At 38.2% G+C, this 24,229-nt stretch overlaps 1 protein-coding gene across 1 annotated transcript in view; it reads left to right on the top strand.

Moving 5' to 3' along the window:
* The window catches only part of map3k10 (mitogen-activated protein kinase kinase kinase 10), a 69,552-nt gene that overhangs the window by 33,826 nt on the left and 11,497 nt on the right, over positions 1-24,229 (top strand). Inside the window, exons 3-4 of the mRNA XM_022664947.2 lie at positions 19,633-19,813; positions 22,713-22,861. Coding sequence (XP_022520668.2) covers positions 19,633-19,813; positions 22,713-22,861 — 330 coding nt within the window. The remainder of the gene's footprint in view (positions 1-19,632; positions 19,814-22,712; positions 22,862-24,229) is intronic.

Here is a 24,229-nt window from a genome sequence, read left to right as displayed (position 1 = left end):
TGATCTATTTTAAGCGTTTATTTATTTTATTGTTGATGATTATTTATGGCTTACAGCCAATGAAAACCCCAAAATCAGTGTCCCAGAAAATTAGAATATTATATAAAACCAATTGGTGCTTTTGGCAGTGTGGGCAGGACTTAGCACACGGTCAAAAAAACATATATTTTCTGGTCTATTTTTAAACGCAAGGCACACCAGATTATAAGGCGCATTTTAAGCGACACTAGTAAGGAACAGGGGTGTCACCATGTTTCCCTTCTAATTCAGCAAGTATTGCCGCTAGGGGTGAGACCTGCAAAGCTAAGCTAAGCTAAGTTAAGTAAAGCTAAGCGAAGTTAAGTAAACAAAACTGTAATTCTTAAAAAAAAAAAACATTTTCAGACAGACATTTTCAGTCCAACAAGTGCTGGAGGTTAATCTACACAGATTTCCCTATTAAAAACTGTTTATTGGGGTTAGAAAAGCGCTTTTGTTTATTTACAGTAAGCTTAGATTTCCGAATTTTCACTAAGGCTGGAGCATCAGCATTAGCGGCTAACTAATAATGCCGCCTACCTGCCACCCGACAGCGCTACACTGAGGAACACTGAGTGTTCTGGTAAACCAGGGCAATATTAGCTAGTGGTTTATCCCATGTAGCTTGTTTTAACACGGTAAACACACAGAGTACTGTCTGATATACTCACCTCTGAACATCTGAATGACTAGCACTTAGCGGGTAATGCTAATGCTGCTCCAACAGTGCTAGATAGAGTTAGCAGCAGACTACAGGCCGATAATACTCACCTCTGAACATCTGAATGGCTAGCGGTTAGCGGCTAATGCTAATACTGTTCCAGTCTCTGTGTTGGAGAACTAAACTGAAAACTCCTGTATAACTCTGTAGTTCAGCAGAGTGACTTTACTGCTCCTTAATACCTGACTGTTAGAATTTATACATAAGGAGCAGCGGATTATAAGACGCACTGTCGATTTTTTGAAAAATAAAAGTATTTTAAGTGCGCCTTATGGTAAAAAAAATACGGTAAATAAATGTTAGCCTTATTTTATTTAATTATTTATTCATTTTATAACATGTAAAATGACAAATTAATTTGAGTATAGGATAATACAGCTGTGTCCAGTGCTTAGCTGAGTACATATCTATATCAGAAACTGGGCAGTATTTACTTTCCTTATGTGTGATATAATGTAAAAAGCCTGAGTTAACAGGTGTACTGTGTGTGTACTGTGTGTGTGTGTGTGTGTGTGTGTGAGCTGATAAGTGATGATGCTCTGAAGAGCAGCTGTGTGTCTGTGACTGTGGGTCATCAGGTCAGTGCTGGACTGTCACTGTCTCTTTACCTGAGCCTCAGGTGATCCCTGTCCAGCTGAGCCAGAGACTCTCCTGCCCCCAGAGTTTAACTCAGAGTCAGTACAGACGGAGTAAAGCCATTAAAGTGATAGTTTAACTACCCCATACATAGATAAAATAACAGTATGTACTAAATGACAGCAGGTGTGAACAATGGTGTACAGTTGCTACTGAATTTATAGCCTATAGGCTGTGGCCCGGTCTGTTTTTCCACTTTTTAGCATTTAGCAAATGTCGACTCGAATGTTAAAATTACATAAAATATCCATCACTATTTGTGGTTGTGATAAATAGCCTAGCTAAAGTTAGCTAACCTTCATTAAAGCTCAGTGCTAACCTGTACTGGGGAAAATTTGCTGCTCCGCATCTGTCTTGTAGTCCTTCTGGGATCTCAGTTGTCTCCTTCTATCAAAAGCATCTATCAATATTTACCGCCGTTTTACTCCGTATCTGGTCGTAGACTCTTTAGATATAAATATATGTTCTTTAACTGGCCGTGGATACTTATTGAGAAGCTACCACCCCACCAGTTAGCATTGTGCTAGGATTGTGCTAACTGAATGCATACATGAATGTCTAAACCAGGTTGCTGCCAGTGCACTCCCAGCTAACAAATTTTGGTTAGTAGAACGTTTTCTGAACATTGAAGTTAACGCTATTAAAATGTTCAATTTGTGTTTCCATAATGCTCTTAGAACTTTTTTATTTAATGTTTTTTAAAGTGGTTAACTGATAATGTCGCTGGGATGTAAACTGTTTCAATGTTTTAATCTTTTGGTTAATTTTTTTTTTATAAAGTTAGTCTTCATCTAGTTGGGAACGCTAATTGAGAAACCTTCTAATAACGTTATAATGCAAACTATTATTATTTTACACGTTTTCAGAACGTTCCTGTAACAGTATTTCTGTAACAGTACAGGCTAACTTTCCTAGAACCTCTTTAAAACATTGTCAAATATTTTTATAACGTTTTAGGCTTAAAACTACTAGCCACATTAGCATTAGCTCAGTGTCCAGAGCTCATCTCTTAGGCATATTTAGTGCAGTCTGATAGCAGATTGGTGACAGATGAAGAGGCCTGTGTCGGAGACGGCAGTATTAGCATTTCTCCAGACTGTTTTTGTCACACTGGTCCAGCCCTTCTGTTCATAATACAATGCATCACAACAACAGTGATTATTAGCATTGGAGAATTGTCTTTTCTTAGAATAAAGGATATTTTGAGGGAATATTAGCACCATTAGCTTAAAACTGAAAACTAAATCTGATTAAATTCTGAATTAGGGCGTTTACACACAAGTAATTGGTTACATAATTACATGATTACAATTCTAATTAAATGTACATTTCTGTTTTTCCTTGTATAAAAAGGCACATGTTTTCCCAGCTCTAGAGTGGAGTGACTGTCTAACTGCCTGCTTGCTCAACAGATAGGAGATCAAATATTTTGTTAAGTTACTTAAGTATAAATGAGGTAGTGCACTATTCCCTTTACATTACTTTTACTTTTATACTTTAAGTAGTTTTAAAAACAGTAGTTTTACAGTACTTTTACTTAAAGAGTAAAATGCTTGAGTTGATTCTTCAACTTCATCAGAAGTATTTTATTTAACTCTATTATCTACAATATACTTCACCCTACAGAGTAATGAATTATATACTTTTCACACTTTTGCTACTGGGAATAAAATAAACCGTAACACATTAAGAGGGAGGGGCTACACACTAAAGGTTTTATATAATATTTGATTTATTTGAGCTGTAGCTCATTTACTATGTTATGTTTTGCTGGTATAGCATTTCCTTCAAGACAAAAACAGCAAGACTAATAGATTAACACTTATTGAGCAGTTTAAGCACAATTAAATGAGATTATGTGAAGATATGGTGAGTTTAATATGGTGAAGAGCAGTAATAAGTGCAGGTTGAGGTCAGTACTGTTGGAGAAGAGCTGCTGTGCTCGAACGCTTTTCAGCGTTCCTGTCGCTGAGTTCTGTCAGGCAAATTTCCCTGCAGTTCCTGCTCAGTGGTTTGCATTCCAAATAGCCTTAAAAAGGGCTCAATGTATGTTTAGGGCCTGATCTCTACAGCCGAGTGTGCTGGAGATATGTGCTAATGCAGGCTAATATTGACACTTGATTAGAAAGTGGACATAATTGAGGGAAAGGATCTACAGCGTTCTGGAGCTTCTAAAACAACAATTCTGTAGATTTTTGGTGCAGAGACTGTAGTTTAGCTGTAGTTCTGAAGTCTAGGTTGCGTTTGTGCTGTTGCAATGTAAAGAACAGTTTATATACGATTTTGAGGACACTACTTATGTGTCCTTCCCGGCCCTCAGGTACCCACAATTCTCTGCGCATGAGAAAAAAAACAGCATTGCGTAATTGGCAAAAAATAAATTATTTTGCCCAACCCAGTAGTTTATTTAAAGAAAGCTGTTTCAGTCTGCTGGTTGAGAACCTCAGACTGTAAATACACAGAAGGATTAGCCAGCGGACTTCTTCTGAGAGAGGGATCTGTACCTACTGTCTGTGGTAAGTCAGCAGATTTGGCAAATAATAAGTTTTGTGCTTCTGTCACAGTTAAGCATGAACATGTTTTTGTTTGTGATTTGCCATTTTACACAAGCTAATGCTAGCATGTGTTAAATGGCCAGCTACAGCTTTTTGCATATTTGCATAAAAGTGACAGAGCCCTTAAATTACTCATTCTGAAAGGGACGGAACCTGAACCACCCATCACTCATCATCCATCAACCCCCTAGGAGTGTTAAGGGGGAAGGAGCCATCTACCCACCCAAAGAAAGCAAGGCCAATTGTGCACTCTCGGGGCTCCGGCAGCTGATGGCAAGCTGCATAACTGGGATTCAAACCAGCAATCTCGAACCCGATCATAGTGGTAGCACCTTAGTCTGCTGGACCACCCGGACCAAGCCAGACGTACTTTTTATTTTTTATACATATATGATACGACCAGAAACCATCTAATATGAACTAACCGGATATTCTAACACGCATGCAGAAAAACAAAGTATTAAAAGTGGGCGTGGCATTATAAGATGAATAGATAAACTGTCTCTCTCTACTTCCTTTCTCTTTTTATATCATTCTCTCAATCCAAATGTCATTATTGCTTCATTTCCATGCCACACTTAGACACAAGCATTAAAATACCACACACACACACACACACACACTAATGTATGCCCTATTTCCTCCCTCTCTTTTTCTTTCCTCTCCCTTCAATTCTGCCCATATTTCCCTCTCTCTCTTTCTCCATATTCACCTACCCATCTCTCTCTTATCTTTCTCTCTACCTCTCTCTATTATATTCCATCTTCATCTTTACCCCTCTATCTATCTATGTATCTATCGATCTTCATTTCTTTATCTCTCTCTTTCTCCCGCTTTCTCTTCTTTATGTTTAGATCTATCTCTACTTCTCTCTTTTCTTTATGTTTAGGTCTCTCTCTCTCTCTCTTTTCTTTATGTTTAGGTCTCTCTCTTTTCTTTATGTTTAGGTCTCTCTCTCTTCTTTATGTTTAGGTCTCTCTCTCTTCTTTATGTTTAGGTCTCTCTCTCTCTTTTCTTTATGTTTAGGTCTCTCTCTCTTCTTTATGTTTAGGTCTCTCTCTCTTCTTTATGTTTAGGTCTCTCTCTCTCTTTTCTTTATGTTTAGGTCTCTCTCTCTCTCTCTTTCTCCTGTGTTTATAACTACCTCTCAATTTTCTTTATATTTAGCTATCTCTCTTTTTTTCTTTGTGTTTAGGCATCTCTCTCTCTCTCTCTCTCTCTCTCTCTCTCTCCATATCTTCTCTTTTCTTTATGTTTATGTCTCTCCCTCTCTCTCTCCCTTTGGTACAGCCTGAGAGAGCAGGAGAGAGAGAGATAGAAATAGAGCGAGGGAGAGAGAGAGAGATAGAAAGAGAGCTAGGGAGAGAGAGAGATAGAAAGAGAGCTAGGGAGAGAGAGAGAGAGATAGAAATAGAGCGAGGGAGAGAGAGAGAGAGAGAGAGAGAGAGAGAGAGAGAGAGAGAGAGAGAGCGAGTGTCTGCAGGGCAGAGTGATGAAGAAGAAATGCAGTCTCCCAGAGACTGGTGAGGACAGGGAGGGGGACCGCGCTCTGCTATTGGATAAAAATAAGCCCCGCCTACTTTGTCATTGTCTTCCATCATTGGTCTAAAGCTGTGCTCGTCAGAAGGCCTTGTCCAGTCAGTCAACAGCATGAGTGCAGTGCATCTGTTTTCCTTCTCTTTACCTCTCCCCATCTCTCTCCCTCTCTCTTTATTTTCTTATTTTCTCCCTCTCATCTTTCTCTTTCCCTCTTTCTCTCTCCTTTATTTCTCTCTCCTTTATTTCTCCCTCACTCTTCCTCCTCTCTCTCATTCTGTTTATCTCATTCTGTCTTACACCCTCATATTTCTCTCTCTCCATTTCTCTCATTATTCTCTCTCATTCTGATTTCCTCCATTTTTTCCACTAGATCTCTATCTCTCTTATTATCTTTGTCTACTTCTTTCTTTCCCCATCTCACTGTTTATATCATTCTATCCATCTCTTGCTGTCTTACACCCTCATTATTTTCTCTCTCCATTTTTCTCACTGTTCTGTCATTCTTTTTTCTCTCTCTCACTCACCCATTTTTCTCATTCTTCCCCTCTTTCTCCCAGTATTTCTACTTATTTCTCTTTTTTGTTTTCTTTATGCCTTTCACTCCCTCTCTGTGTCTCACTCTCTCGCTCTTTGTCTTTCTTTTTCTCCATCTGTCCATCTCTTGCTGTCTTACACCCTCTTTACTGTCATTCTCTTTCTCTTAATCTGTATTTTTTTCTCTCTACCTTCTTTTCTTTCCTATTTTTCTCTTTATTCTCCCTTTTCTTTCTTAATCTTTCTGTCTGCCCTTATTCACTGTCTCTTTCTAATTCTTTACCTCACTCCATTTCTTACTCTCTCACTCTCTCCCCCTTATTCCCCTTATAAATAATATATAAAGTAAAATGATATAAATATATTTCAGATCAGTAATGTGATGCAGATGCTGATCTCAGTGTTTAGAAATCCTCTCCAGATTGAGGATGTTCCCAGTGATGCTGCTGCAAGCGAGACTAGGACTCACACTAGCAGTGTGTGTGTGTTTGTGTGTGTGTGTGTTTGTGTGTGTGCGTGTGTCTGTGTGTGTGTGTGTCTGTGTGTGTGTGTGTGTGTGTGTGTGTGTGTTTATGTGTGTGTGTTTGTGTGTGTGTGTGTGTGTGTGTGTGAAACAGCAGGGGACCTGATTCAGCTTTAGCGTCAGCTGACCCGCTGTTCTAAATCTGCAGCCTACTGAGTGCACACTACTCATTAAGGCACTAGGGGCCGTGCCACATCTGCAGAGTGAATGAGGCAGCTGTGATTTGGGACACAGCCCTGTTGAGTCAGAGGGTTATTTAAAGAGGGAGCCGGGAGAGACAGCAAGGGGGGTGCAAATGTGTGTGCGTGTGTGGTTACTATGGTGTTGCTACGGTGTTGCTAGGCGGTTATTATGGTGTTGTTTCTAGCTGGTTACTATGGTGTTGCTAGGTGGTTACTATGGAGGTGTTTCTAGCTGGTTACTGTGTTGTTACTAGCTGGTTGCGGTGGTGTTGGAAGGTGGTTACTGTGGTGTTGTTTCTAGCTGGTTACTGTGGTGTTCCTATGTGGTTACTGTGGTGTTTTTCTATCTGGTTACTGTAGCATTGCTATGTGGTTACTATGGTGTGGCTATATGGTTACTATGGTGTTGATTCTAGCTGGTTACTGTGGTGTTGTTTCTAGCTTGTAACTGTGGTATTGCTTTGTGGTTACTTTGCTGTTATTTCCATTTGGTTACTGTAGTGTTGCTATATGGTTACTATGGTATTGTTTCTATCTGGTTACTGAAGTATTGCTATGTGGTTACTATGGTGTTGTTTCTAGCTGGTTACTGTGGTGTTGCTATGTGGTTACTGTGGTGTTGCTAGGCGTTTACTATGATGTTGCTATGTGGTGACAATGGTGTTGTTTCTAGCTGGTAACTGTAGTATTGCTATGTGGTTAATATGGTTTTGCAATATGGTAATTATGGTGTTTCTAACTGGTTAGTGTGGTGTTGCTAAGTGGTCACTATGGGGTGGTTTCTTGCTGGTTACTGTAGTATTACTACATGGTTATTATAGTGTATTTTCTAGCTTGTTACTTTAATGTTGCTATGTGGGGTTACTGTGGTATTGCAATGTTGTTACTATGGTGTTGTTTCTAACTGGTTACTTTAGTGTTGCGATGTGGTTACTGTAGTGTTGCTATGTGGTTACTATGGTGCTGTTAATAGCTTGTTACTGTGTTGTGATGTGGTTACTGAGGTGTAGCTATATGGTTACTATGGTCTTGTTTCTAGTCAGTTACTGTGGTGTTGCTATATGGTTACTATGGTGTCGTTTCTAGCTGGTAAGAAACGACACTATAGTAACCACATAGCAACATCATTACATTGTGAAATATATTGTGTAAAGATTTTTACCATATCATCCTGTCCTAACTGTTTTGTAAGGCTTGTTTGATAATTTATAGAATTACCTTAATTAGTCAAATCAACCAATTGAAATGACCCCAATTCATTTGATTAGCACCACAAAATGGAGTGAAAGTGGAAGGCGAGGAATAGGAGAACCAATATATTAGTAAAATATCCATATTTGATGCCACCTATTGCTGTGAACAAAACAATACAATATACTGCAATGGCAATATATTGATGATGTATGTGATAATGTCAAGTACAGTAAATCTAATGTCTTTGGTAGCAGATCTGTGTCTTGACCGCAGGGTCCGTGGAGAAGCTGGGCGGGGTCAGGGTTGGATGGTGTAGTGAAGAGTAATGTGCAGGAGGTTAAGTAAGGGTCACAGGCTCGATCCACTGGGTTTAAATTCAACACTGCGTTTAGAAGGTCTGAGGAAACAGACCTGACTGTGGTTTGAAAGATTTTGGTATAGTCTGGTTTGGTAGCCTGTTGATAAGCTGTAGATACAGTACCAGTCAAAAGTTCTATTTTGCACCTTCTCATTCAATGTTTTTTTATTTCTTTATTCCTCCTTCCTTCAAGATGCTGAGAAGACTATTCCAGGTGACTCTCCCTCATGAAGACACTGAGATTAAAATACCAAAAGTCTGCAGATCTGTCCTCAAAGGAATCTAAAAGTATAAAACGTAAATTTACAATGCAAAAAATCACAAAAAGAAAGAAAACACATTGAAAGGGAACATATGTACACGCAGTGTTGGGCACGTTGGTTACTATGGTGGTGTTGCTAGGTGGTTACTGTGGTGTTGCTAGGTGGTCACAGTAGTGTTTCAATGTGGTCACTATGGTGGTGTTTCTAGCTGGCTACTGTGTTGCAATGTAGTTACAGTGGTGTTGCAATAAGATTATTGTGGTGTTGCCAGATGGTTACTGTAGTATTGCTAGATGGTTACTGTGGTGTTGCTAGATGGATATGGTAGTGTTGCTAGGTGGTTACTGTAGTATTGCTAGATGGTTACTATGGTGGTGTTGCTAGATGGTTAGTGTGGTGTTGGTAGATGGTTACTGTGGTGTTGGTAGATGGTTACTGTGGTGTTGGTAGATGGTTACTGTGGTGTTAGTGTTGCTAGGTGGTTACTGTAGTGTTGCTAGATAGTTACTATGGTGTTTCTAAATACTTACTGTGGTGTTGCTAGATGGTTACTGTGGTGTTGCTAGATGGTTACTGTGGTGTTGGTAGATGGTTACTGTGGTGTTGCTAGACGGATATGGTAGTGTTGCTAGGTGGTTACTGTAGTGTTGCTAGATGGTTACTATGGTGTTGCTAGATGGTTACTGTAGTGTTAGTGTTGCTAGGTGGTTACTGTAGTGTTGCTAGATAGTTACTATGGTGTTTCTAAATACTTACTGTGGTGTTGCTAGATGGTTACTGTGGTGTTGCTAGATGGTTACTGTGGTGTTGCATTCAAAGTTGTGGTCTGGTTATCGAATGTACCACTTATTGTTGGTTGGATGTTGCTAGTGTATTTTTTTTATAAGGGCAAACCTTTGAAGTATATTTTAAAGTGTAAATTACAAAAGTTAGATTTTTTTTATCTTAATTGGAACATTGCTGTAGTTCAGATGGACGCTTAATGCTGGTCAAGCAGGTGAAAGTTTTAGTGTGACGTCGGACTCAGAAAGACTGGACTCGTTAAACCTGTGGGGCTGTACTCTCAAATATCTGTCCAAACACACACACACACACACACGTTGCTCAGATGTACAGTAGAAAAAAAGAGGCAAAACAAAGGTGTGTCAGATCAAACACACACACACACACACACTCATCAGCGACACACCCTCACCTGTTTTCAGTGTACACTCAACTTATCCTCTCTCTCTCCCTCTTCATCACTCTTTCTCTTTTTTTCTCTCCATCACTAACCCGCTCACTCTCACTCACCAGTTCTTTCTCTCTCAGTGGTGTGAAAAGTATCTCCATTCATTACTCTGTAGGTAGAAGTATATTGTAGATACTAGGGTTTAAAATACTCCTGTAGAAGCTGAAGAATCAACTAAAGCTTTTTCCACTTTATATAAAAGTGTTTTTAAAAAGAGTACTGGTTTCAAAACTTAAATACTTAAAGTATAAAAGTAAAAGTAATGTAAGGAGAAAAAATAAAGCCATTAAGAACAAAAGCTTAGGCCACGCCCACAGAGTCCTATAGTGCACTACCCCCCCCCCCCCCTCCCCAAAAACATTTTACTAAAAGCATAATGACTATAATGGTAAAATATTAAAATGTTAATGTTGATAATATAATTTGGGATTTTGCACTATGCTGTATATATACTGATTGTAAATGAATGTATTTATTTTAGTAGAATGTAAATATATTAAAGAAGCTTAGTTGGACTGGAGTTTGTCTGGAGTTCTCTTGAGTCTCTGCACAGGGGGGAGGGGGGGCGTCTGCAGGTGTGATGGATCACAGTGTAAACCAATAGGGAGTGGGAATGGTATATGTTTATACTTCTCTACATCCAATCACAATCAGATTCACTCTATCTGGATGGAGAGATTTATCTGGATAGGGGTTTTATTGAACGATGAGAAGCTGGAATGAAAACCAGCTGAAATGAAATAGGAGTAACGAGACTGTTTTTATTAAAATGTGAGGAGGAGAAAGTTCAGATAATTGTGAGAAAATGTAAAATAATTACTCTAGTAAAGTAGAGATAACCTGCGTTAATACTTAAGTAATGTAACAAAGTATTTATTTGTACTTCATTACTTGGCATCTCTTCATCACCGCTCACTCTCTCTCTCTATCATTCGTGTCTATGATCTCTTCTTTTTTTACTTCTTTCTCTCATACACACACACACACACACACACACAGCCCTGAAGTTACAGCTGTCCCTCACAGTCACAAAGGCATTGAAATAGAAAAGGAGAGTGGGGCCATAACAATGACTTTATTATGACTGTCAGCAGCCATTTCTGTTTCTGTTATTCTGTCCGCACATCAATCACACACACACACACACACATATATAAACCATTTATGTGTATATCATCAATGTCCTGTAAAACATTGTGAATTTGGTCACTGTTTTTAAGATTACATTTTAAAGAATGTCTCGTAATCTGAGCTAACGTTACTATCCTAGTCCTGTACAGCTAGTATCTTTCAGCGGAGTCAACTCAATACATTTATATCAAGCAAGATACCATGCTAATCCCGACTGCTGTCTCTGTTAGCATTGCGGCTAACAAGCTCTAACCTTGCTGCGTCTGGCAGTTAGCATCGTGGGCAACAGGCTTTAGCCCTGCAGATCCCGACTGTGGTACATTATAGCATAGCGGCTTTAACCCTGCAGAGTCTGGCTGTTAGCATTGTGGCTAATGTAGTTAATGAAGTTTGTGAAGTGATAGTAAACTGATACTCAGCATGATTACTGAAGCTTTATTTTATAGGATTTATGCAAGCAAAATTTTAATATGAACCTAAACCTGGGGTTTATCAGCTTTACCACACTCTCTTTCTCTCTCTCTCTCTCTCCCTCTTTCTCCCTCTCCTTCTCTCTTACTCTGTCTTTCCCTCTTTCTCTCTCTCCTTCTCTCTTACTCTGTCTTTCCCTCTTTCACTCTATCAGTCTCTCTCCCTCTCACTTACTTATTCTTTCCCTCTCTAACACATCCCCCCTTTCTCTCTTTCTCTCTTTAATTCTCTCACTCTTTCTCTCACTCTCATTCCCCATCTCTTTCTCTCTCACTCTCCCTTGTTTACTATTATTCCCTTTCTACTTCTTTCTTACTCTTTCTTTCCCTCTCTCTTTCTCTGTCTCTCTTGCTTATTCTTTCCCTCCCCTCACTCACTCTTTTTCTTTTCCTTTCTCTCGCTTACTCGTTCTCTGTCTCACTCACTCTGTCCCTCTTTCTCACTCACTCTTTCTCTCTCATCCCCCCCTTTTCTCTTTCCCTTTCTCACGCTTATTCTTCCCTCTCACTTATTATTTTTCTTTCACTTTTTCTCGCTTACTCTTTCTCTCTCTCCCTCTCACTTTCAATCACTCTCTCTCACCCCCTTTTCTCTTTCCCTTTCTCTCCATCTTTTCCTCTCTCTCCCTCTCTTTCCTTTACTCTCTTTCTCTTCTTCTCTCCCTCTCACTCGATTACTCTTTCTCTCTTTCCCTCTCTCTCTCTCACCCCCCCTTTTCTCTTTCCCTTCCTCTCCCTCTCTTTCCCTTACTATCTTTCTCCTCTTCTCTCCCTCTCACTCGATTACTCTTTCTCTCTTTCCCTCTCTCTCACTCTTTCTCTCGCTCATCCCCCTTCCCTTTTTCTTTCTTTCCATCTTTCCTTCTCTCTCCCTCTGCTCTGTGTGTTACCCTCTCTCTCTCACTCACTCTTTCCCTCTTTCCTCCTCTCTCTTTTTCTTTTTGTAGTGTATGAACATTGTGATTATGTCGACAGTTTGTTACATTGATTCGTTGGTGTTTTGATCATTTTTTGGTCTGTAAAGCACTTTGTGAGTTGTTATGGAAAAGTGCTATTTAAATAAAGATTAGTTACTTTCTTTCTTTCCCTCTCTGTTTTTCTCACTCACTCCTTCCCTCTCTATTTTTTTTTCCTTCTCTGTCCCTCTCTTTTTTCCTCTCACTTTTTCTTGCTTTAATCTATTTCCCTCTCTCGCTCTATCAGTTTCTGTCCCACTCTCACACTCTCTCTCTCTAATTCCTTGCTCTCATTCCCTCTCTCTCTCCCTCCCTCGCTCATTTGCATATGTGCAGTTGATAAGGTTAAGCCCCGCCCCCTGCCTCACCCAGCTTTGACAGGCCAGCTGACTGTTGACACTCCAAACATTTCCATAGTCTACCTGCACACGGAAACTCAGGAGGAAGTACACACACACACACACTCTCTCACACACACACACACACACACACACACACACACACACACACACACACACACACACACACAGCAGACCCAGAGAGATTCTCTTCGGCTTCTTCTGTCGGATCTTATCACAGTACAAACACCTGTATCAGACACCACAGGTGTATAAAGTATCTCCATTTATTACTCTGTAGGTAGAATAGAGTATAGATACTAGAGTTTACTAAAATACTTCTGTAGAAGTTAAAGAATCAACTCAAGATTTTTACTGCTTTCAAAACTACTTAAAGTATAAAAGTAAAAGTGATGTAAAGAAAAAATGCATGACAGCACTAAGAACAAAAGCTTAGGCCACGCCCACGGTCCTATAGTGCACTACCCCCCCTCCCCAAAACACATATTTCTAAATGCTATAATGGCTATAATGTTAAAATATTAAAATATTAATGTTGATAATATAATTTGGGATTTTGCACTAGACTGTTCTCTAGTGATTCAGCTGCATATATGCCCCCATTGTAAATAAAAGAAGAATATAAATATATTAAAGTTGAAGCTTATTTGGACTGGAGTTTGTCTGGAGTTCTCTTGAGTCTCCGCACAGATAATTGTGTGAAAATGTAAAAATAATTACTCTAGTAAAGTAGAGATAACCTGCTTTTCTACTTAAGAAAGGTAACAACGCATTTATACCTCATTTCTAACATATTTAGCCTAATCAGCTCTTCCTTCTGCCCCACCCCTAAACCCATACATCACACAGTGCCCCCCCTTTAAACAACCCCTCCCATTTTTTATTTATTATTTTTTTTTTTGCATTTTTTTTTTAAATCTGATGCTATTTTAACGACACAGGTACAAGGCATGAAAATAGACTGTTGACAGGGTGTATAATATACGCAGAGTGTATAATATATGGTTTTATAGTAGATAAAGAGAGAGTAACAGTAGTGTAGGTGTAGATCTGTGTCTGTATGCAGGAACTGTTCCAGACGAGTGATCTTCATCTCCCCCGCTGAGACTGAACTGTGTTACTCTGTGTGTTTAGATCAAACAGTGGAGTTTCGACTCTGCAGTTTCTCCAGTTTGTGTTATTGAGTGACTGGGTGTGCTGGTCTCAGTAAACACTGACTCCAGTACATGAGTATTAATGAAGGACTCTGTGTCTACACTGATGCACCAAATACAGGCAAATACAGAGTTTACAGGTATAAGATTAGAGTTTAGAGAGATTTAAAAAATGTCTGGAAAATGGGGCTAAATCTATATGCTATACACTATAGTGCAAAATTACATTAGAATTAAAATATCATTAAAAACATACTTTATTTCAGTAATTCAGTTGAAAATGTGAAATTCATATATTATATAGATGTATTAAACACAGAGTGATATATTGTAAGAGTTTATTTATTTTATTATTGATGATTATGAAGCTTACAGCCAATTAAAACCCAAGAAATAAGTGTCTCAGAAAATTTTAATAATATGGGCAGCGTGCCAAGTCCTGCTGGAAAATGAAATCCACGTCTTCAAACCATCACTGATCATCAGTAAATTTTACATTTCATTTAAAGTAAATCAAGGTTCCAGAGTCTGGAGGAAGAGTGGAGAGACACACAGTCCAAACTGCTCGAGGTCTAGTGTGAAGTGTCCACCAACATAGATGGTTTGAGATTAGAGATGCGGATTTCATTTTCTAGCAGGACTTGGCACACTGCCCACACTGCCTAAAGTACTATTTGGTCTTTAATTTTCTGAGACACTGAACTTTTGGGTTTTTATTGGCTGTAAGCTTCATAATCATCAATAATAAAATAAATAAATGCTTAGATAGATAGATCACTCTGTGTTTAATGCATCTATATAATATATGAGTTTCACATTTTAAACTAAATTACTGAAATAAAGTAACTTTTCATTAATATTCTATTTTTGAGGTGCACTAGTATATAAATGCTATATCATTAATTAACTTTACTCCAGTCATGATAATTACAATGATTACATTGAATTGAATTATATATATTAATATATATATGAATTATATATCTTTTCCACTGACCTTAATATTGAGCATTGTGTTTTTGTTTGCAAAAATAGCCCATGGTTGTGAATGAGATGGAGTATTTTATTTATTAAATATGTTGAAATATTTTTGTATTCAAATTCCATCGTCTGAATAACCATATTAATTAAGTAATTATGTTTATTGCTCTTTAAAAGGTTGTATATACAGTACCAGTCAAAAGTAGATGTGGGACACACCTTCTCATTCAATCTTCTAATCATTTTTTTTCCTACATAGTAAATGAACAGTAAAGTGATTCAGACCACGAACTAGGGCTGCAACGATTAGTCGATATAATTGAAAATGTCGATTATTTAAATTTGTCAACTATAAATTTTATTGTCGACTAATCGTTTATTTGTAACAGGACCGCATTAAACAAAGTTTTGGACAGAACCGCAATAGGAGATGGGTAAATTTCTCACTCACACAGTTTACACTCAACTTAATCTGTCTCCAAAAGTGCCCAAACTCAACAGATAAACATTTTTAGTCACTAAATATCAAAGATCCAGACATTTATATGCCTTTTAAAAGGCATATTGTTTCTATTGTTTTTAGAGATGGAGGACGTGGCAGAAATAATCGTTGACTAATCGACTAATCGAGAAAATAATCATCAGATTAGTCGGCTACCAAAATAATCATTAGTTACAGATCTACTATGAAGGAACACTTAATGAATCATGTAGTAACTTAAAAGTGTTAAACAAACCAGTCCTGATGAGGGCCAGTTTCATCATTATATTAGGTCATCGTTTTGACGGAATTAACTCACAGTCATGTTTTTATTTACTTAGTTGAGTAGTTGTTGCTTCTCATAATCTGGATTAGAACATTACTCAAATATTCACTATTCACTGTATACCTGTAACTCTACCTCTTCACTACTTTACACAAATATAAAATATAAAACATATTTTGGTTTGTTTGTATAAGGTTATTTTGACCTCATGTCCTCCTGGCACTGTATAAAAGCAAATATTTGTATTATTTTTATAGGTGTAATGTGCTAGTGATCCAATACTTTTGTCCATATATTGTACTTTTGACCCCATGTCCTAGTATGTGTGTGTACCTCTGTGTGTGTGTGTATGTGTGTGTGTGTGTGTGTACGTACGTACGTGTGGTTGCTCAGCATGCATGAGTGAGCGCAGCAGGATGTGGATGTGTTGGTAATTTTGCATGAATAAGGGCAAAGTGTGTGTGTGTGCGTATATATGTGTGTGTGTGCGTATATATGTGTGTGTGTGCGTATATATGTGTGTGTGTATTGCGTGTGCTGTGCTGCAATTCACTGCTGGTGCGTTAACAGACAGGTGTGTGTGTGTGTTAATGTTATGGTTTACCTGTACATGTGTATCTCGCTGTTTGAAGGCGGTGTGTGTGCGCGGGTAAACATGCAAATGAGTGAATGTGTGTGTGTGTGTGTGAATGTGTGTTAGATGGTGTTGCTGCGGTATCTTCACACTCTGCTGAATGATGAATATTTCATAGGTTTGTTGAACGTGGGCCTGATGCTTGAACTCTCAGAGCTTTTTTAAATATTTATTTATAATTTTTATCCCATTTTCTCCCCAATATACACAGCCAATTATGGCTGAGTAGCATCACAGCGCTAACGCTTGGAGGAAAGCGCAGCGACTCGGTTCTGATACATCAGCTCACAGACGCAGCCTTGTGCTGATCCACATCACCCTAGGAGTGATGAGGGGAAAGAAAGAGTGCTATCTACTGTACCCACCCGGAGAGAACAAGATCAATTATGCTCTCTCAGGGCTCTAGCAGCTGATGGCAAGCTGCATGACCGGGATTCGAACCAGCGATCTCCTGATCATAGTGGCAGCGCCTTAGTCTGCTATACCACAATTGATTAAAACATTTAATCCAAGTAATCTGTGATTAACTGAGATTAATTGCACTTGTTCTTCTTAAGATGCAAGTTTTTATATTTTAATATAAATAAAAGAATGAATGTAAGAAATGGAAAATGCAACTATATGTATATTAGTGTTGTATATTTAAGGGGAGATAAAGCCGTAACGTGTGGCGCTGGAATAAAGAATGCATGATAAATTCAAGAGGAAACTTCTTTTTTTTACTTTATTATAAACATCTCAGCTTGTTTGTAAGGATTTCTGAATTAGATCTTAATTATCTGAGTATAAAAGAGCATTTTTACACCTGTAATTGTGAAAGTTTCTATGGTTCGGATCAGTTGATGAGTTTATTTGTGTTTAATTGCAGCGTTTCTTCCTCTGTTTGGTTTCGTTTCACACAGGCATAATAAACCTAAAAGCACCAAAATGTGCACCAATAAACCACGTGAGCACATCGTCTCCTCTGATTGGTCAGAGCTGTCTGGTGCGGGAGTAAGAAAGTAAATATAGTGAGAAGATTCTGTGTTGCAGCGCATATTTCTGTATCTGAAATACTGAAAATCTGGAGCTGCGCTTTTAAATACAGTGTTTTTAATGGGACGAGCAGTGCAGATGTGAGCAGTGAACGCTGCACATACTCCGCTCTTAGTGTGTAAACAGCTTGGCGCAGCAGCAGAGACGGCGTTTGTTCATAGCAGTATATTATCTGGCTAATATTTCAGATTAAAATGCGCCTTATCAGCAGTTTAGCTCAATTAAAAAAATATTTTTATTCCAATAATCCACTTCATCCATGAGATATTTTGTTTCCATGCACTGAAACTGGAGTTGTAGTGTTGCCAGTTCCCAGAATAAGACACAAAACGAAGATAGCGGCTTAATCTGACATAGTGAACATCGTGAGAGACAAAAATGTTGTGTAGTCTGAGCTCGGCATTACTGTGTAAAAGAATTTAAAGGCTTTCGCTCTTGTTGAATTCACTATGTTAAATGTGTCTCAGTAATCATTGGGTCAAATACATGAATATTAATGAAGAGCTTTAGAGTGTCTGCACTGATGTACCAAACACTTTATCACAGTATTGACCTGGAGCACAGAGTTTAAAGGCTTAAGATTAGAGTTAAAAGGGGAAAATGACTGGAAAATAGAGTTAAAACATGCAACACTATTGGATTTGTTAACTGTATGCCTGTGACTGTGACATTTATTAAATATGTTTAAATATTTTATGTTTAAATTCCAAAATCTAAATAACAACATTAATTAAAAACTAAATAAATATATAAGGCTCTGAAAAAAAATAAGAGACATCTTAAAAATTATGAATTGTTTTGATTTTATCAAATTAAAAAGCTCTAGAATATAATCAAGAGGAAGATGGATGATCACAAACCATCAAACCACCAAACTGAACTGCTTGAATTTTTGCACTAGGAGTAAAGCAGCATAAAGTTATCCAAAAGCAGTGTGTAAGACTGGTGGAGGAGAACATGATGCCAAGATGTTATTTCACCAAATATTAATTTCTGAACTTTATGAATATAAACTTTACTTCTTTGCATGATTTGAGGTCAGAAAACTCTGAATAACAATATTAATAAAATGTATTATTAGCTATTGAAAATTTTGGACACCTATTCTCATTCAATGTTTTTATTATTTCTTTTTTCCTACATTGTAAATGGATACTGAGGTCATCTTGGAAACTGTTGGAATTAATGTTGCCACATTTAATAATTTCTCTTTACTGCATAAAAGGATTTAAAAGCTTTCGCTTATGTTGAATTTCCTATGTTAAATGTGGCATGATTGTTGGTGTCAGAAGGGCTGATTTAAGTATTTGTTTTACAACAAAGAAACTATAATCAAATACAGCATAAAAACAGAATTACGTTCTTAATTGTGCATTCTTGGCTCAGCAAAGTACAAAATTAAGCAAAATTAAATGAAATATTGATATGAGAAAAAGAGTGCAGTAGAAATAAATCTTTAAAGCTACACATTTGAACTATTTATGCAACAATGTGGGAATTCTGTGTGGATGCTGATATTACACATGTATATACAGAGATACTACACACCCAATTATAACTGTGAATCTAATAAAAACTAAATAAACAATTCATTTTAAAGTAGTGTGGCTACTGCTAATGTAGCTCTGTCCTTTTCCAGCATACAATAAATACGGCAGCAAGTATCAGTTTAAAATATTAGAAATATAGTGAGCAGTGAATGTAGAGCAGGGCGATATGGCCCCAAAAAAATCTTTGATTTAAAAAAAAAAAAAAAAAAAAAAAAAAATCAGATTTTCGATTTAAATCTATTTTTTCCCTTACTAAAATCTCCTAAAAGTCGCTAGAAGTTGCTAAATGACGTCATTGCCTAATTTGCATAATACATGTTTTTGAAGCTGTAAAGGATTAACATTGTGGGAGAGAAAAAGTGAGTAAAAAACACTCTAAATATGTTAGAAATTATACAAATAAACTTCAACAAATGAACAACTTCTGTTGTTTTTTAAATAGGCAGTCACGTCTCAAAATAACTTTATTTTTACGTAAATTACAAAAATCTATTTTTTTGCCGTGTTGTTAAATGTTATTATAAGAGCAGTTTTTTTTGCGGGAGAGAGGGGCGGGGCTGCGCGTGGAAGAGAGGGGCGGGGCTAAGCTCAGGGGAGTGTCGGTGGTGAAAATTAAAACTCAGAGAAAATCGATTTTCATAAAAACACATCGTCCTTAACTGTAAATTCGAATTAATCGATAAAATCGATTAATCGCCCAGCTCTAAGTGAACGCTGCACATGCTGCGCTCTTTAGCATGTAAACAGCATGGAGCAACAGCAGAGACAGTATATAATTCTAATATCGTTCTGCATCCTCAATTTTAACCACTTACCTCTTTCTTTCTCTCTTCTCTCTCAGTTCTGATCCTGGAGCCGGTGGAGAGGGACGATCTGAGTGGAAAGACTCTGAAGATCACGGACTTCGGGTTGGCGCGGGAGTGGCATCGAACCACTAAAATGAGCGCGGCGGGCACCTACGCGTGGATGGCACCGGAGGTCATCAAGCTGTCCCTCTTCTCCAAGAGCAGCGACGTCTGGAGGTACAGCAGGTTTACATGCTTTAAATGTAGGAAATTAGCATTTAGCAGTTTATTATACAGCTCTGGAATAAGCACTTAAAAATGATGAGTTTCTTTGATTTGACCAAATTGAAAACCTCTGGAATATAATCAAGAAGAAGATGGATGATCACAAACCATCAAACCACCAAACTGAACTGCTTGAATTTTTGCACCAGGAGTAAAGCAGCATAAAGTTATCCAAAAGCAGTGTGTAAGACTGGTGGAGGAGAACATGATGCTAAGATGTTATTTCACCAAACATTAATTTCTGAATTTTATGAATATGAACTTGTTTTCTTTGCATTATTTGAGGTCTGAAAGCTCTGAATCTTTTTTGTTATTTCAGACATTTCTCATTTTCTGCAAATAAATGCTCTAAATGACAATATTTGACCATAGCAACCACTTAGAAACAACATAGCAACCAACACCAATACCATAGCAACACCTTAGCAATGACCTAGCAACTGCTTAGTGACACCTTAGCAACCACCACGAACACCATAGAAACCCCCTAGAAACATTATAGCAATCACCACAGATATCATAGCAACACCATAGCAACCAACTCGCAACCTCTTAGCAACACTATAGCAATCACCTCAGAAACTACGTAGCAACCACCACGGACACCATAGCAACACCATAGCAACAAACTCGCAACCTCTTAGCAACACTATAGCAACACCTCAGCAACCACTATAGATACCATAGCAACACCTTAGCAACCACTGGGCAGCACCTTAGCAATCACCTTAGCAACTGCCTAGCCACCCCTTATGCAACACCATAGCAAACGTTGGGAACAATTCTAGCTACACAACCAACCTGCGTTTCCTTCAGGAAATGCCCTTTTTTTAGTTATTATTCTTTTCAGTTGGATTAACAATAAAACCCAAATTATTTTAGTGTCTTATATTCTAATTCCTGTGTCCTTATTAAAAACGAGAATTTCTGATTCAAGCTAAATTAAAATCAGTTAAATGTTCAGCTCTGAGACCCTGTTTTTTACTCACTGTATTATAAAGTAGTGGGAACAGGATACTGTGCTCTTACTGCCCAGTTTTCCAGCTCCTTCCCAGAAGCCTGCAGTCAGCTGCTGGGCAGGAGAGTGAATAGAGGAATCAGCAGAGCACAGAGAAAGTGTCAGATTCAGCGCTGCAGGGCCACAGAGCACAGTTCAGAGTAAACTCTGCTCCAACACAGAGAGTGTGTTTTACAGCATGTGAGTTCAGGATGTATCATTGAACGCTCACTTCTCATTAACTACAACGTGAAAAATATCTCTTTTTTATTACTCTGTAGGTAGAAGTATAGATGCTAGAGTTTAATAAAATACTTCTGTAGAAGTTAAAGAAGCATCAACTTAAGCGTTTTACTCTTTAGGTAAAAGTACTGTAAAAGTACTGGTTTCAAAACTACTTAAAGTATAAAAATAAAAGTAATAAAAGGGTAAAAAATGATTTAGCACCTGCAAAAAACACTCAAAAGCCACAAATACAATTTATATCAGCTGCACAATCTGTATTTTATCTAGGAATGCACAGATATATCTAATATTAGGCACTCCAGTGTAACTTAATGGGCCCTATTTTACACCCTGTGCAAGGTGCGTGGCAGTGCTCATTGCTATCTTACACTCCACTATCCGCTATCTTACAAGTCCAAGACCACCAAAAGGCCAAGTGTATTGCTATCTCTGGAATGAAAAACATAGGTGCTCCTCTGACTGAATACAACCTAGACAGATGTCTACAGTCAGATGTTCATTGCTACCTTGGCGTGTCCCCAACACATGAGCAGTGCACAAACCAGGTCAGTTTCCTCTGCTCAGAAGCGTTTGTTGAACACGTCCAGGTAGCTGCACCGTTAAAATAGCAATCCACCAAAGTCAGAGCTCACCTGGCTCTTAAAGAAAATGATGAGCAAGAGACACTCTGATTGGTTTATTTCACGTAACGCCCAAAATAAACCACATCCACGATTCAATTGTGAGAATTAATACATGTCTTTTGTGTGCATTTTGAGCCACACAAGGTGTACTTTTCCCGTCGTTACGATAGCAAAGACACACTGACACGCCCTAAAATAAGATGCACAGTGCACGGTTAATGTCTTGCCTATAGATCGCTAAAATAGGGCAAAATAACTAGAATAAACAGAATAATTAGAATAACTAATAAACTGATAAAGAAAATTGCTTGGTCCTTTTCTGGCATGCAATAAATACGTCAGCAAATATTTGTTGTATCAGTTTGAAATATAGGCCATATCAGTTATTGGCCAATACAGATATAGAGCTTAAGTAGCTGAGTATAAAAGAACGTTTTCACACCTGTAGTTGTTTGTTTTGAGCGTTTCTGCCTCCGTTTGGTTTGGTTTTACGCAGATATAAATCTAAATGCACCAAAATGCTCACCAGTGAACCTCGTGAGCACATCGTCTCCTCTGATTGGTCAAAGCTTTCTGGGGCAGGAGCAAGAAAGTAAATATAGTGAGAAGATTCTGTGTTTTAGTGTGTATATCTGTATATCTTTATCTATAGCAGTGTGAAGCCTATTTAACACAGAACTCTAAAACTTTGCTTTTAAACACAGTGTTTTCAATGGAACATGCAGCACAGCTGTGAGCAGTGAACGCTGCACAGACCGTACTCTTAGTGTGTAAACAGCATGGAGCAGCATAGACAGTGTTTGTTCATAGCAGTATATTATCTGACTAATATATCAGATTAAACTGCACCTTATCAGCAGTTAAGGTCAATTATAAAGAAGTATATTTGATAGCTGGGTTGGATCGAGACCAGAAAAATGAACTCTGAACTCTAAAGTCAGAATTCTTACCTGGATCTAATGGACTGGTTTTGTTGTTTGTGTAGTTTTGGAGTGTTGCTGTGGGAGCTGCTGACCGGTGAGGTTCCCTATCGGGAGATTGATGCGCTGGCGGTGGCGTACGGCGTCGCCATGAACAAGCTGACTCTTCCTGTTCCATCTACCTGTCCTGAAGCCTTCGCCCAGCTGCTGGGAGGTAAGAGTCCTGAGGAACACACACAGGAACATTAGCAATTAGCTTTAGCATCCTCACCACATCTACAGGTATATATATATATATATATATATATATATATATATATATATATATATATATATATGTGTATTACACACAAGGTGATCGATTTTAACCATTTATTATAAAACCCAAAAATCAGTGTCTCAGAAAATTTAAATATTATATAAGACCAATTGGTACTTTTGGCAAGCAGTGTGGGCAGTGTGCCAAGTCCTGCTGGAAAATGAAATCCGCATCTCCATAAAAGTTGTCAGTAGCAGAGTGAAGCTGTAAGATATGAAGTGCTGTAAGATTTTGTGGGAAAACAAAACTGCACTGACTTTAGACTTGATAATAAAACACAGTGGATCAACACCAGCAGATGACAGACATGTCTCTCCAAACCATCACTGATCATCAGTAAATTTTACATTTCATTTAAAGTAAATCAAGTGTCCAGAGTCTGGAGGTAGAAAGGAGAGTCGTGTCATCTGCTGGTGTTTGGTCTCTTCAACTGTTAACCACTATCACGTCGTTGGCCTGAACATACAGTATCTGATTTCACAAAGGGTTTAATATGCAAATGAGCTCTCAAACAAAGAGCAGATTTTTTTTATTGTGTTCTCAGAGCATCCTGATCAGCCTCAGACCTTCCAGATATGTTTCTGTAGGTCTTTTATATGTAAGGAAGTTCATGTAATCCAACAAACACAACATATTTGGGTAAAAATCCCACAGTGACATGTTTTTATAACTGTATAAATTGTTTGGTCTGATTGTACGATGCCTACTTTTTACAGTATTTATACAGGAAGCATCTGAAAAGTACAGTCTGTTCATTGAGGAGCATCAGGGCCAACAATATGTTGGTCAAAATTTTTTGCATGCTTCTACCTAGCAATACCATAGCAACAAACTGGCAACACCTTAGCAAACACTTAGCAAAAACATAGCAAACACTTAGCAAAAACATAGCAAACAGCTAGCTACTACTTAGCAACACCATCGTGACAATCTAGCAACACCTTCACTAACACCTAACACCACCATAGCAACCACCTAACACCCTAGCAACCAGCTAGCAACACCATTGTAACCACCTTGCAACACCTTAGCAAACACTTAACAACGCCCTAGCAACCAGCTAGAAACACCATCGTTACCATGTAGCAACCACCTAACACCCTAGCAAAAAGCTAGCTACCATCTAGCAACACCTAACACCACCATAGCAACCACCCAACACCCTAGCAACCGACTAGCATCACCATTCCAATCATCTAGCAACACCTTCACTAACACCTAACACCACCATAGCAACCACCTAACAACACCCAGGAAACCAGC

This window comes from Astyanax mexicanus, chromosome 9, assembly GCF_023375975.1.
Source record: "Astyanax mexicanus isolate ESR-SI-001 chromosome 9, AstMex3_surface, whole genome shotgun sequence".
NCBI classification, from domain to species: Eukaryota; Metazoa; Chordata; class Actinopteri; order Characiformes; family Acestrorhamphidae; genus Astyanax; species Astyanax mexicanus.
This window is presented reverse-complemented; position numbering and strand designations above follow the sequence as displayed.